Genomic DNA, 12,193 nt, shown 5'->3' on the forward strand with positions numbered 1-12,193 from the left:
AGGAAAATGAGGCTCAGAGAAGTCAACTGACTTGCCCCAGTCATACAGCTAGGAAGTGGTAGGGTTGGTCTGTTTGTGTCCCCTCCACTCCCATCCCCACCCCCCTGTGTGCTACGTTGCTTCTGCTTCCTCTGGCAGCCAGTCTGTTAACCACCATGTGCTGGAGAGATTTGGTGGTTTCATCCATAGGGGCCCAGACTGTTCATGTACCTCAGGGACAGAACTTTCCTGTGAGGTGTCAGGGAGGAAGCACCATCATAGGAAACTGCTCCTTGAGCTGGCAGCCAGGCCTCAGAGGCCTCAGCTCTGCTGCCTCTCAGGACTGGGTCCCTCCATTACTCCTGGAGCACTGTGTCTCGTCTCTGCCTTGACTTCTGCCTGATCTCTCCTCCTTGTGGCTCCTGTGTTCGCTGGCCTTGGCTTCTTTCTTTCTCCGAGTCTTTGCCCTGCCTGTCCCCATGTGTGATCCCCCCTCCAGACTCCCTGAGAAAGAGGAGCCCTCCAGTGAATCAGACCTGCTGCAGCCAGGGGTCTTGAGCTGGGGTGCCTGTAGGCCACTGGCTCCTCTCCGGAAGGCTTCTTGGGTGGAGCACCAGCTCCTGCCTGGAGTGGGTAGCCAAGGCCAAGGAGCAGGGTCTTTTGGCACAAGGGGTAGTGACCTACATTTGTTGGCATTGGTTAGGAAGGGGCTGTGGGTGTATAACAGAGAAGATAATTTAATTAAACAACCATGAAAGGATAATTTAAAAGTTAGCTTGCCTTTACTGAGCCTGAGCCAAGCTCATCAAAAGTACAGTCCTTTGACCCCACAGCTGTACTTGGAGGCAGAGGGCTCTTGTTCTCCCCACGGCCTCACTGAGATGACGTTTCCCTAGGGACCCTCTTATCGTTCCATAGTTCTCCCACCTGTTGTGTCTGTTCTTCAGTGGCCTTATGAGGTGGGCAAGGAGGGCTTTATTCGGGGCTTTTTGGCTCTGAACAAAGTGGCAGAATTGGAAGTGACTACTAGACAGATGCCTGAGAGCATTTGTCGTGATCCATTCGCAGCTATGGGCTGATGGCAGGAGAGGAGAACTGTGTCCAGATAAGTTTCCCTTCTCTTCTGCAGAGATTCTCTTGGCAGTAGAATTTCACATAACATAGTGTATCTTTATGCCATGGGCCAGATAGTGTCCACACCAACATTTGGAAAGGGCTCCAGAGTAGGGATCAAGGTGCCTGGGTTCTAATTCCAGCTCCACTGGTGATCCAGGCCATAACTCCTGGCAAATGGTTATCCCCTAGGACATTGTGAAGTGAGATAACTTTACCTGCCCTGCCTGGGCCCAGGTGTGTGGGCTGATCAAGTGGGAAAGTATGTGCCATGTCATACTGAGAAGTCAAGATAGTGCTGAGCCCTTATAGCCAGATGGCTTAGCCAACTTAGAGGCAGGAAAGAAGCCACTGGAAGGCAGCATTGAAGCTTGTAGAGAAGGCTATGGGTTGGCATGCTGGGAGGCCAGGCCTGCCCTAGGAACTGTTTGCTATACTTAGTGCATGACCTTGGAGGTGAAGCACTAGATGCACCGTGCCCTAATTTCTCACTGTTCCCTCATCCGCTTTTATCTTATTCTTGGGCTCTTTTGCCCTCTCCACCCCAGAGTACTAGAGCAATTACTGGAAACAGTATTACTTCACAGTTTTCAGTCACAAGTTCTACTCTACTTGCTCTCGGTGGGTTATTTTTCTTATACAAGAGTTGCAAAAGATTTATGCCCTCTGTCTCCTTTGTCCCATCACATCATGTGGGGAGCCGACTGATTGTTTCAGGATAAACTTACTGCTTTTGTACACCTGTCTCATCCCTGAATCACACTGGGGTCTCTTTTTCTTGGCCACTGCTGATAATCCCATGGAAACCCGCCTGGGGAAGGGGGCCAAGTCTCGTATCACACATAGTCAGCCAGTGCGGGTCCTTCCTACTTTCTGAGTTGTTGTTTGGGCTCTTCTCCCTCTTGTCACCTTCCACAGGCATCATGGGTGTGAGATTGTGAAAGTACAGTTTTTAATCCAACGGTTCAAGAAGATGGGGCATTTCCTGACTATCACCAAAGACGGGATCCTGGAGTTCTGGTCTGAGTCCTTGCGGATTAGCTCCTTTAGGGTGAGTGGGGCCTGTTGATGTGCACGCGTGGGGTTGTCAAAGAGCCTCTAACTTAGCAGCCTGGGAGTGAGGGTGACACAGATGCAGAACAGGCTCACTCTCAGGGGTTATGGTCTGTTTTATGGTCTACATAGCTCTCATCTTGGGGTCACGACATTGCAGGCTTCTGATTCATCATGTGACTTTGAGCCTCATGTTTCTCTTCTGCTAAACAGGATTCTCCTGTCACTTGGATGGACAACAGATACCCTGAAACCTATTTGTCCAAACAGTGTCACTGTAGCCCTCCTCACATGCCAGGCTTGCTTCTCCTCCTGTGTCCCTGTCTCAGTGAGTGGCATTATCATCCACCAAGGTTTCCATGCCAGAAATCAGCCTTCTTTCCTTTTCCTGTCACATTCAAACCGTCACCACGTCCTGCTGATTTTACTTCCAGAATGGCTTTCATGTCCTTTGCCTGGACCAGACAGGGCATCACAGTGGTTGTGAGCATGGGCTCTGGAGACCAGCAGCCAGGGTTTGGATCCCGACCATATTACATATCAACTCTGTGACCTTGGGCAGTTACTGTAGCTTTCTGTGCCTCAGTTTCCTCACCTGTTAAATGGAGTCAGTATTAGTTCCCCCTCACAGGGCTGCTGGGAGGGTTTAATGATATAATACTTGAATACTGCTTAGAGCAGGTCAGGGCACACAGCAAGTGCCCAATAAGTGTAAGCTGACATTGTCAGCGACTTTGTGTTGTCAGCTCATAGCCAAGTTTAGTGACAAAATGCTTGAGAAAACCCTCTGCTGTGACCACGTGTGGGGTGTATCTTTCATAGGTATTTTATACATATATCCTCTTTCTTTCTCTCTCTTTCTCTCAAATATACAAATGGTAGTGCATAATAATGCTGCTTTCCACTTTGTTTTTTCACTTAATAATATATCTTGGCAGTTGTTCTTTATTGGTCTGCACACAGCTCCCTCATTCTTAATGTCATTGTGGTATTCTGTGTGGATTTACTCTTTCCTGTTAGGCTCTCATTGCTGTCTCTGGCCTCTTGCTGTCCCAGCCATGCTTGTCTTTGAGAACATGCAAACACATCCATAGATGAATCTCAGAAACGGAATCCCTGGATTAAAAGCTTTATACTTTAAAACTTTGATAGCTCTTGTCAAACTGCTCTAAAAGGGGTTTGGGAGGTTGGATGTTCTTGAAGCCCATTTTACAGATGTGGAAACTGAGTCTCAGAGAGATTAGGGAATTTATCCAAGAACCCAGCATTAGTTGTTGATGGCACTGGGCTCCACATCAGATCTGTGCCCAGCTCCAGGGCCTTGTGTGGCAAGAGATGGTTCATAGAGACCCCAGTGCTCCTGGCCAGGCTCTTCTTGGCATACATCCCCAGGCCTCAGTCTCCTCTGCTTTTCCTCTGGTCAGCTCAAACAGATCCAGCAGCACCACAACCAACAGATGTGGGTCATTGACATGGTGTGTCTCCACAACCTGAACCTGATTGCGGTTGCGTCTACTGACCAGAAGATAGGTGAGTCTCTGGGGCTCCCTGGGCCTGCTCGCAGCCATTGGGAGCCCTTCAGTTGTATTTGGAGAGGGACCTGTTGGCTGAGCCAACCATGAGGATGGATTGGGGTCCTCTGGGAGTGTTGCTGGGTGGTGGGGCCTTAGTAATTGGAGGTGGTTAGTGAGGGCCCACTTAGTGCTAGGTGTCATGAGAGGATCAGCAGGGCCAGTCACTCATGTTGTTGACTGCCCAACTGCCTCACTTTGCTGAGTAGGCAGAGGGTGCTCAGTAGGCAGAGGGTGTTCAGTGAATGTTCTGCATGTAGAACAGAGATTTCTAAGCCAGAGGCCATAACCAGTCCATCCCCAAGTCCTGAATCTAGGTCTTATCCCTTGCCACTCCTAGTCCAGGCTACCATCGTCCCTCACTTGGACAGCAGCAACAGCCTTCTCACTACTTGCCTCACAGAGCAGCCTGAGTGAGCTTTTAAAATGCCCCTCTGCTGAAAGCCTTCGACTCATCTCCATTGCTCTTAGAATGGAGATGAGATCTTTAGCATGGTATACAAGGTCTCAAAGGGTCTGACCCCTGTTGCCCTTGGCAGCCTCCTCCTCCACCCGCCCCCTCCCTGTTTTCTTGAGGCCACTGTGGTCTTTTCTCATCTCCTCTGATGGGCATTGTGACCTCTGTGTGCTTTGCATCCTTCCCCACCCCCATAGCTTCTACTTTTCTTTTGTCTATCACCTTAAATGTCACCTCCTCTAGGAAGCCCTCCCTGACCACCTCATCCAAGTCAGGTTCTTCTCTTCAAATGGCCCTAATGAAATTGTCCTTCATGCTTTCAAAGCTCTTTTGTTTTTCAGTGTAATCATACATTTATTAGAGTGATAATTTGTTTAATGTCTGGCTCCTTTTTCAGATTGTAAGGTCCATGAGGGTAGGGACTGCATCTGTTTCTCTCAATTCTGTATCTCAGTGTCTGGCACATCCTAGATGCTCAGTGACTATTGAATGGATGGATGGATGAGTGAATGAATGAAGCTTCTGATTGAACAAACTTATTGGGTGGTCAGGGAGAGGAAATTAATATTTTGCGGATACAGCCAATGATGCAAGGCAAAAATGGGAGGAGAGAGAGTGGGCTGTTCTGGAATGAGATGGGCCTGGGTTCAGACCTGTAGGTGTCCCGAGGTCTGGGGGTTTGAGTTTCAGGTCTGAGTGCACTTTTCCCTCTGTCTCTTCCCCAGAGTTCTTTGATATTAGTAACCATAAATGTGAGCGGGCCTTCACCTTCACTGATCTGGACAGCTGTGCCCTGGTCATGGACTACTGGTGAGTCATGAGATTGGTGCAAGGTCTTGACAGTGGCCACATCACTGCGTGGGGTTGAGCCCCCCAGAAAGCCTCTCTGGAAATGGCCCTGGAAAAATACCCACCCTGCCGGTTCTGAGGCCCCTCTAGAGTGCTGGTGTGCCTGTGTCCTCTTCCCCACAAATCTGCTTCTCTCTAGGCTGCTCAGATTCTGGAGTCATTGTCAACTCCTCTTTCCCCTCTCCTCCATTGAGTCAGCCAGTAAACTCAGCAGAGGCTTGTCTTTCTGCTTGTCACGGTCCATAGGTAGGGGAGACTTGACAAAGAGCATTTAGAGGACTAGGGATTAATTTATTTTAGTTAAGAAAATAAAAACCAGGTTTCTTTTGGATTGGGTTCAAGGATAGTCTGGATCTGGGCCCCTGAGTGCCTAAGCCTATGTTTGTCAGCCCAGCAGCTACTGAGGGCAATGCTGGAAGGCCTTTTAGGTACTGCCCTTCTCCCAGGGTGGAGGAAGGTCACTGGAGGAAGGCATGGGCAGGGGTGGAGGACAACAGATGGGTGTGCGCAGGCAGGCCCACAGCCTCTTCTCTTTCCATCTCTTCCCAGGTCTGACTGTCACAGAGGTGTGTTCTGCTTCGGGGATACCAAAGGCAATGTCATGATCTTCACCTCTGACAGTGTCATCCACGGGCTGTTCAACCCCCATATCCTCCCTAGGGCCTCCAAATGGGAGAGTAAGAGGCTCAGAAATCAGGATGGGCGGAGGGCCTGGGAGTGGACTTGAACGGGTGCTGAGATGGCCTTGGCCCATGAGGTGGTCTCGCCTCCCCCAGCCTCCCTGCTCTGGAGCCTCTGGAAAGCCTGCTTCTTCAGAAGCTCATGCTACCAGGCACACTGCACTCTTAGCAGTGCCTGCGGGAGAGAGGGGTTGATGGGTGTTGGCAGAAGGTGGGAAGGGGCTGGGAAGAAGAGCCATGTCTTTGAAGGTGGAGGTTGTGCAGGTAAGGTTTGGGGGGCTTCAGGACCCTCCTTATCCTAGGAAGAATGAGAACCCTGGGCCAGCTGTGTGATGCTGAGGAAGTCACTCACCCACTCCAAGGCTTGGGGACGATAGTGCTAATGTGTATAAGCACAGCCAACATTTATTGAGCACTTGTGTGCTAGGCATTTTGGGTGCATCACCTTCTATAATCCTCCCTCCTCTGTCCCAAGGTAGATGCTGTATTACAGCCAATTAAGAGAGGAGGAACTGAGGTTTAGAGGGGTGAAGTCACGTGCACAGGTCCTATAGCTGATAAGTTGTAGCTATAATCAGAAATTGGGCAGTCTGCCCCAGAATCAGTCTGCCCCAGAGTCTTCACTTTTAGCTGCTTACTGGCTTGCATCCCAAATTGATTAAATTCTAAAGGAAGCCATTTGGAGATGCTCTGACAAGGAAGATTAGAGTCCCAGAGACCGGGGGCTTGGCCCCATTGGGGGAGCTCATCTGAACTGCCCCCTACCCAGGATCGAGCTTTGCCTTGGTGTGCGTGGTGTTGGGCCCCAGGCTACTCCACATCCAGCTAGAGGAAACTTTGGCCACCAGGGGCCACCACCTTTAGGACACTGAGCTCTCTCCCATCCAGGATACCAGTGCTGCCCCTCAGACTTCCAGCCAGAGTTTCTGAGTAGGATACCCTCCAGAGGGTCCCAGGCCTTGATGGCACCCTCCTGCCACTTGCAGGGCAGAAGGTGGTTCCTGCCCTGGATGCAGCAGTGGACTGGCTCCCTGCTTTGTCCTTGTCTCATCATCCTCTGCCCCTCCTGATTGTCCTGCTTGGGCCCGACCCACTCAGCTACCTGACCCTGGGCACTCTGAGCTATCCTGGGAATTGGCATGGGAGGTTGTGATAGTCTTTGACGTGAGTGGTCGATGGGAAACCTAGGGAGACAGATGAAGCTGGAGTGTTGGGCAGGAGTCCTTCTGTGCCACCTGCTGATTGAAGGCTGTGTTGACAGCAACATGATGACAAGGTGGTCTCAACATGTTGAACTGGGAGGAGATGGACAGATCCAGATATGCACCTTAGTTCTGTGAGACTTGGGGCCAGTTGCTTAACCTCTCTGTGCCTCAGTTTTCTTATCAAATAGGGATGATGATACCTAATCCATGGGCTCTGGTATAAGTGTACAGTGAGAGCACAGGGTGAAGCACATGGTAAGTGCTCGGTGATTATGTCTTCTCTGCCCTCCCTGGAATCTCGCAGTCTAGTGGGGGAGACAGCCAGGTGGACAGATGGTCATACTGCAGCTCCCAATAAAGCTGCCTCCTCTGCCCATGCACAAACTTGAGCAAAATTGTGTTTTAGCAAACTTGAGCAAAATTCCATCCTGTGAGGGATTTCCTTTTCTAGTTTCTTCCTGCCCTTGCAAGTTGGGGCTGTTGACTTTGACCAGTAAAATGCTTGGCATAGGCCCCTGAATTCCCACCTGCCCCTGACTTTTCTCCTCGTTCCTGGGAACTTCTGTTAGATTTGAGCCGACTGTCCCTGCTGTTCTGATCCACCACCTTAAACTGCTTGGAGGGTGGACTTATGTTTGTTCCCTGACACCACTGGCCCCACCCACCTTGTGTCCAAGCCATTTAGCTTGTACCAGGGGCCTGAGAGTCCTTTCTCTGGAGACGCGTTAGCTCTGCCCTGGTGATTTCAGCAACCAGGAGATTCTAAACCCCATGAAGATTGATAGGGCCATGCTTAGTGTAGTGCCTGGCACATTGTAGTTGCTCCAAACATACTTGTTTTATGATGCATGTGTGTAGTTTCTACTTCTTGGAGCTTGTGTTTGCTGGACAAGGAGCCCATGTAGTTTGAGGCATGATGGTAAGCTCCCAAAAGATTGTTTTTCAGAATGAATAGAGCCTAGGACTTCAATCCATTCTCTGCTTCAGCCAAATTGAGGCTCCCTAGTGAAGATTCAGCTTTAGATTGCAGCAGCTAGGGAGAGTGTGGAGCCCTGAATTCCAGTTCCAGCTCTGTCGGGGACTAGCATGGGGGACACTGAGAGCAATGTTAGTTGGCCTAGGACTTTTTCCTGGGGTAGGTGGCACCTTCACCGAAACACCGGGAGCTTAAATGAGAGTTTGGGAAGTTTTGAGGAGCATAGGTGTTGTAAACCAATTCAACATGTCTAAAGAGGTTTTGCTTGTCCAGGAAAGGGGAAGAGCTGGTGATGTGGATGGTTTTTTGTTTTGTTTTGTTTTGTTTTGTTTTATCCCTAGGAGATCATTGGATCAAAGTTCCTGTGCAGAAGCTCTTAGATGAGAAGTCCGCTTTGCATAGAAGTTACCGACTGAAGGTATATTTTATCTTTCCTTGCCTTGTAACCATGGTAATTATCTCTACATGTGCACTACTCAACATATGTGGTAAATTATGTCTGCACATGAACCACCCTGGGTTCTCTAAGCCTTGGGGCTTGGTCTCTGGGATGAGGGTGGAGGCAGCTGTTGGATCCTGTCAGCTCCATGTGTAGAATACAGATGTATCCCAAGTTTGACCACTTCTCTCTCACTACCATCAATGCCAAGCCCTGGGCCTAGCAAACATCACCTCCCTCCTAGTTTCCTCACTTCTTTTCCCCATGTAGGGCTTTCTCCACTTAGCAGTCATAGGAATTGCGAAATAGAAATACGCTCGTTTCACTCCTTTGCTCAAAATCCCCCAGTAGCTTTTCATCACATTTGGAGTAAAATCTCAGGTCCTTACCAAGACCAGCAGGACATGAAGTGATCTGGCCCCTGGCTTGCTCCTGGTCTTGTTTTCTACCTTTCTCCTCATTTACTCTGCTGCAGATATGCAGGCTTGGTTGCCGTTTCCCAAACACACTAAACCCTTTCCCATTTTGGGGCCTTTGCACATGCTGTTCCTTCAGACTGCATTGCTCTTCCCTGAGGTACCTGTATGGCTGCCTCTCTACTTCCTTCCGGTGCCTAAACGATCAATCCAGAACAGTCCTGCTACCTGCCTCTGCCTTTATCCCTTCACTCTTCAGTGCCATTACCCAATTTTGTATTGTCTATCCATTGAATTATGGCTCTGTCACCTTCATGAGATTGACAGCTCCTTGAGGACAGGGACTTTGTGTGTGAGTTCTTTGTTCTGTCTCCAGTCCTAAAACAGTACCTCATGCTTAGTGGTCTCCCATTCATTTCTCTAGTGAATCAATGAATGAATCCAGTACTCAGAACAGGTCTGAGCTGGGCAACCCAAGGCTCCTAAATTATTCTTTTTGAGCAGATAAGATCACTCAGGCCCTGTGACCCTCTCAAAAAGTTACACACTGGCACTCCTTTTTCCGACTTCTTTGTGACTCTCATCTTGGGTATGGTTTTCCCTCCATGTTCCTCAGTAATCCTGGGTTTAGTTCTGTGCCTTGGGTTTAATACCTTCATTGTGACCAACTCTGGGCCAGGCACCTGGTGAGATAATGTCTGTAAAACCTAGCTAAGTGCCTTGCTTGTAGAAGATTCTGAGCAAATGTTTGACTGTCCCTCCAGCTCACCCTCTCATTCTTTCTCCTTCATTCTTGTCCCAGAGAAGAAAATCTCCAGTTTGGGAGGCCAAGCATTTGTTCAGCTCACAGGGCTAGAGTTAGAGAACTCAGAGTACATTAAGCTGGACCCCCCTCTAGACTTGTGCATCTCATCCTTTTGCTGCCCAGGTGGCAGCAGATGGACTTCTCATCTACCACCTGCTCCTGTGACCATGCTAGGTACTGGCAAACATGGAGCGTAGCAGTGGGGCCCAGAAGAACAGGCTCCTCCACAGCGGGGGTTCCTGTGGACAAGATGGACTGTGGGCCAGGCAGACTCAATTCTGGAATACAGGTGATAGAGAACGATATTAGTAAGGGCCTGACCTATCCATCTTCTAACTTATAAGAATTCAAATAATAGTAGGTTTGAGTGTTTTTAAGCTTTTTTTTTTACATTTTTTATTGTGAAGTATAAATGATAACTTTCAAAGTGCTATTTATCAAGTAGTTAGCCAATTTCAAAGAATGTCATGGGTTACAGTTCAACAATTTCAGTTATTTCCTTATTGTGGAATATAGCATATGCAGAGAGGTGATAACTTTCAAAGTATAATTTAACGAGTAGCTATAGAGCAAATTTCAAAGAATGTTATTGGTTACAGTTCCACCATTTCAGTTATTTCTTTCTAGCTATTCTAATACCCTAGTATCTAAAAAAAAAAATACAAAGATTCAGTGTTCATAATCCTTTGTTAAATCCTATCTTGTCTGTTGCTACCCCTTCCTCACCTTTAATCCTTCTTGATCTTCAGGGATGTCTAGGAAGTGACCACCCTAACTGTTCATATTGAAATGGGGTGTTGACATTATAAGGGAGGGGGCTGTATCTGGTTGATGTTCTTGAAGAGACTGTTGCCTCTGGGTTTTGGGATTTATCTGGCATAGGAACACTCTGGAGGATTTAAATTTCTGATAGAGTCTCAGATAGGGACCTAGGTATTTTGGAATTACTGTTGATTAGGGCTTGGCATACTGTGGCCATTTGGAATACCTTGCATGAGCTTGCCTAAGAGTAACCTACAGGATAGCCTCTCAATTCTGTTTGAAATCTCCAGCCACTATAACTTTATTTTGTTACCTTTCTTTTCCCCCTTTTGATCAAGAAGGCATTTTTTTTTTTTTTAAAGAAGACATTTTTAAGCCCTCAATGCCAGGGCCAGGCTCATCCCTAGGTGTCTTGTGTTCCATGTCAACAGGGAGATTCACTCCCAGGGAGTCATGTCCTACTTAGGGAGGAGGTTAATGAATTTATTTGCAGAGTTGGGCTTAGAGAGAGAAAGGCCACATCTGAGCAACAAAAGAGGTTATGCCAGTTTGAATGTATTATGTCCCCGAAAGGCCATTATCTTTGATGTAATCTTGTGTGGGCAGACCTATCAGTGTTGATTAGATTATAATTCTTTGAGTGTTTCCATGGAATGTGCCCCACCCAACTGTGGGTGATAACTCTGATGAGATATTCCCATGGAGGTGTGGCCCCACCCATTCAGGGTGGGCTTTGATCAGTGGAACCATATAAATGGGCTGACAAGCAGAAGGAACTCAGTGCAGCTGTGACTGACATTTTGAAGAGGAGCTATAGCCAAGAGGGACACTTTGAAGAAAGCACAGGAGCTGCAGATGAGAGACAGTTTGAAGACAGCCTTTGAAAGCAGACTCTTGCTCCGGAGAAGCTGAGAGAGGACAAATATCCCAAGTGCAACTAAGAGGGACATTTTTGAGGAACTGCAACCTAGAGAGGAATGTCCTGGGAGAAAGCCATTTTGAAACCAGAACTTTGGAGCAGACGCCAGCCACGTGCCTTCCCAACTAACAGAGGTTTTCCAGACACCATTGGCCATCCTCCAGTGAAGGTACCCAATTGCTGATGTGTTACCTTGGACATTTTATGGCTTAAGACTGTAACTGCGTAACCAAATAAACCCCTTTTTATAAAAGCCAATCCATCTCTGGTGTTTTGCATTCCAGCAGCATTAGCCAACTAGAACAGAGGTTCTCTGGAGGTGCCTTTTAGGCATAATTAAAGTAGGTTTAGCCTTCTTTTTACAGCCGTAAGTTTCACAAGAGTAAGCTTCAAGATCGAGGGCTTGACTTATTAAGTAGGGGGTTCCTGATTTCACATAGCATATATTCTGTTCAAGATAAACAATTAGTGTCTCACTGTCTTCACTTAGTTGTACAATCAACATCACTCTCAATTGTAAACAATTATCATAACACAAAACACCTCAAAACTCTTATCAGCCCCTAATTATTTATTCCTAGTATTTATGTGGTAAAGGTATGGTATTCCTATTAAATAAAGTCTGTAATATGCAATAGGTAGTTTTCCCCATATAGCACTTGTTAACTCTTTGTACCAGTGTCATACCTTGGAAGTAGATCATGCAAGCACTTACTTATATTTGTAGTGCTAATCTAATCTGTGGGACACGATTTTAAACAATCCACTTCAATCATGTTCACTTTCAGTGCTGCACTGATACTTATAATTCCATTAACGAACTTTCAACACCCTTGCCCTTTCCCATACCTTGAAGTTCACCCTCATTAACATGTCTGTACATATTAGGTAATCATTCCTTCTTCACTAGCTTCCATCTACCACAAGGTTCCCTATATTCTGCTTTATAAGACACTGATTTTACATTGT

General features: G+C 47.6%; 1 protein-coding gene across 12 annotated transcripts in view; it reads left to right on the forward strand.

Moving 5' to 3' along the window:
* The window catches only part of EFCAB8 (EF-hand calcium binding domain 8), a 110,641-nt gene that overhangs the window by 13,342 nt on the left and 85,106 nt on the right, over positions 1-12,193 (forward strand). For 11 of the 12 annotated variants that reach the window (XM_037811099.1, XM_037811095.1, XM_037811096.1 and 8 more), the window contains 5 exons: positions 2,011-2,143; positions 3,570-3,675; positions 4,899-4,983; positions 5,572-5,699; positions 8,225-8,301. In XM_037811099.1, coding sequence (XP_037667027.1) covers positions 2,011-2,143; positions 3,570-3,675; positions 4,899-4,983; positions 5,572-5,699; positions 8,225-8,301 — 529 coding nt within the window. The remainder of the gene's footprint in view (positions 1-2,010; positions 2,144-3,569; positions 3,676-4,898; positions 4,984-5,571; positions 5,700-8,224; positions 8,302-12,193) is intronic. The other variant, XM_037811094.1, reaches the window with a different exon arrangement.

This window comes from Choloepus didactylus, chromosome 19 (genome assembly GCF_015220235.1).
Source record: "Choloepus didactylus isolate mChoDid1 chromosome 19, mChoDid1.pri, whole genome shotgun sequence".
NCBI lineage: Eukaryota > Metazoa > Chordata > Mammalia > Pilosa > Megalonychidae > Choloepus > Choloepus didactylus.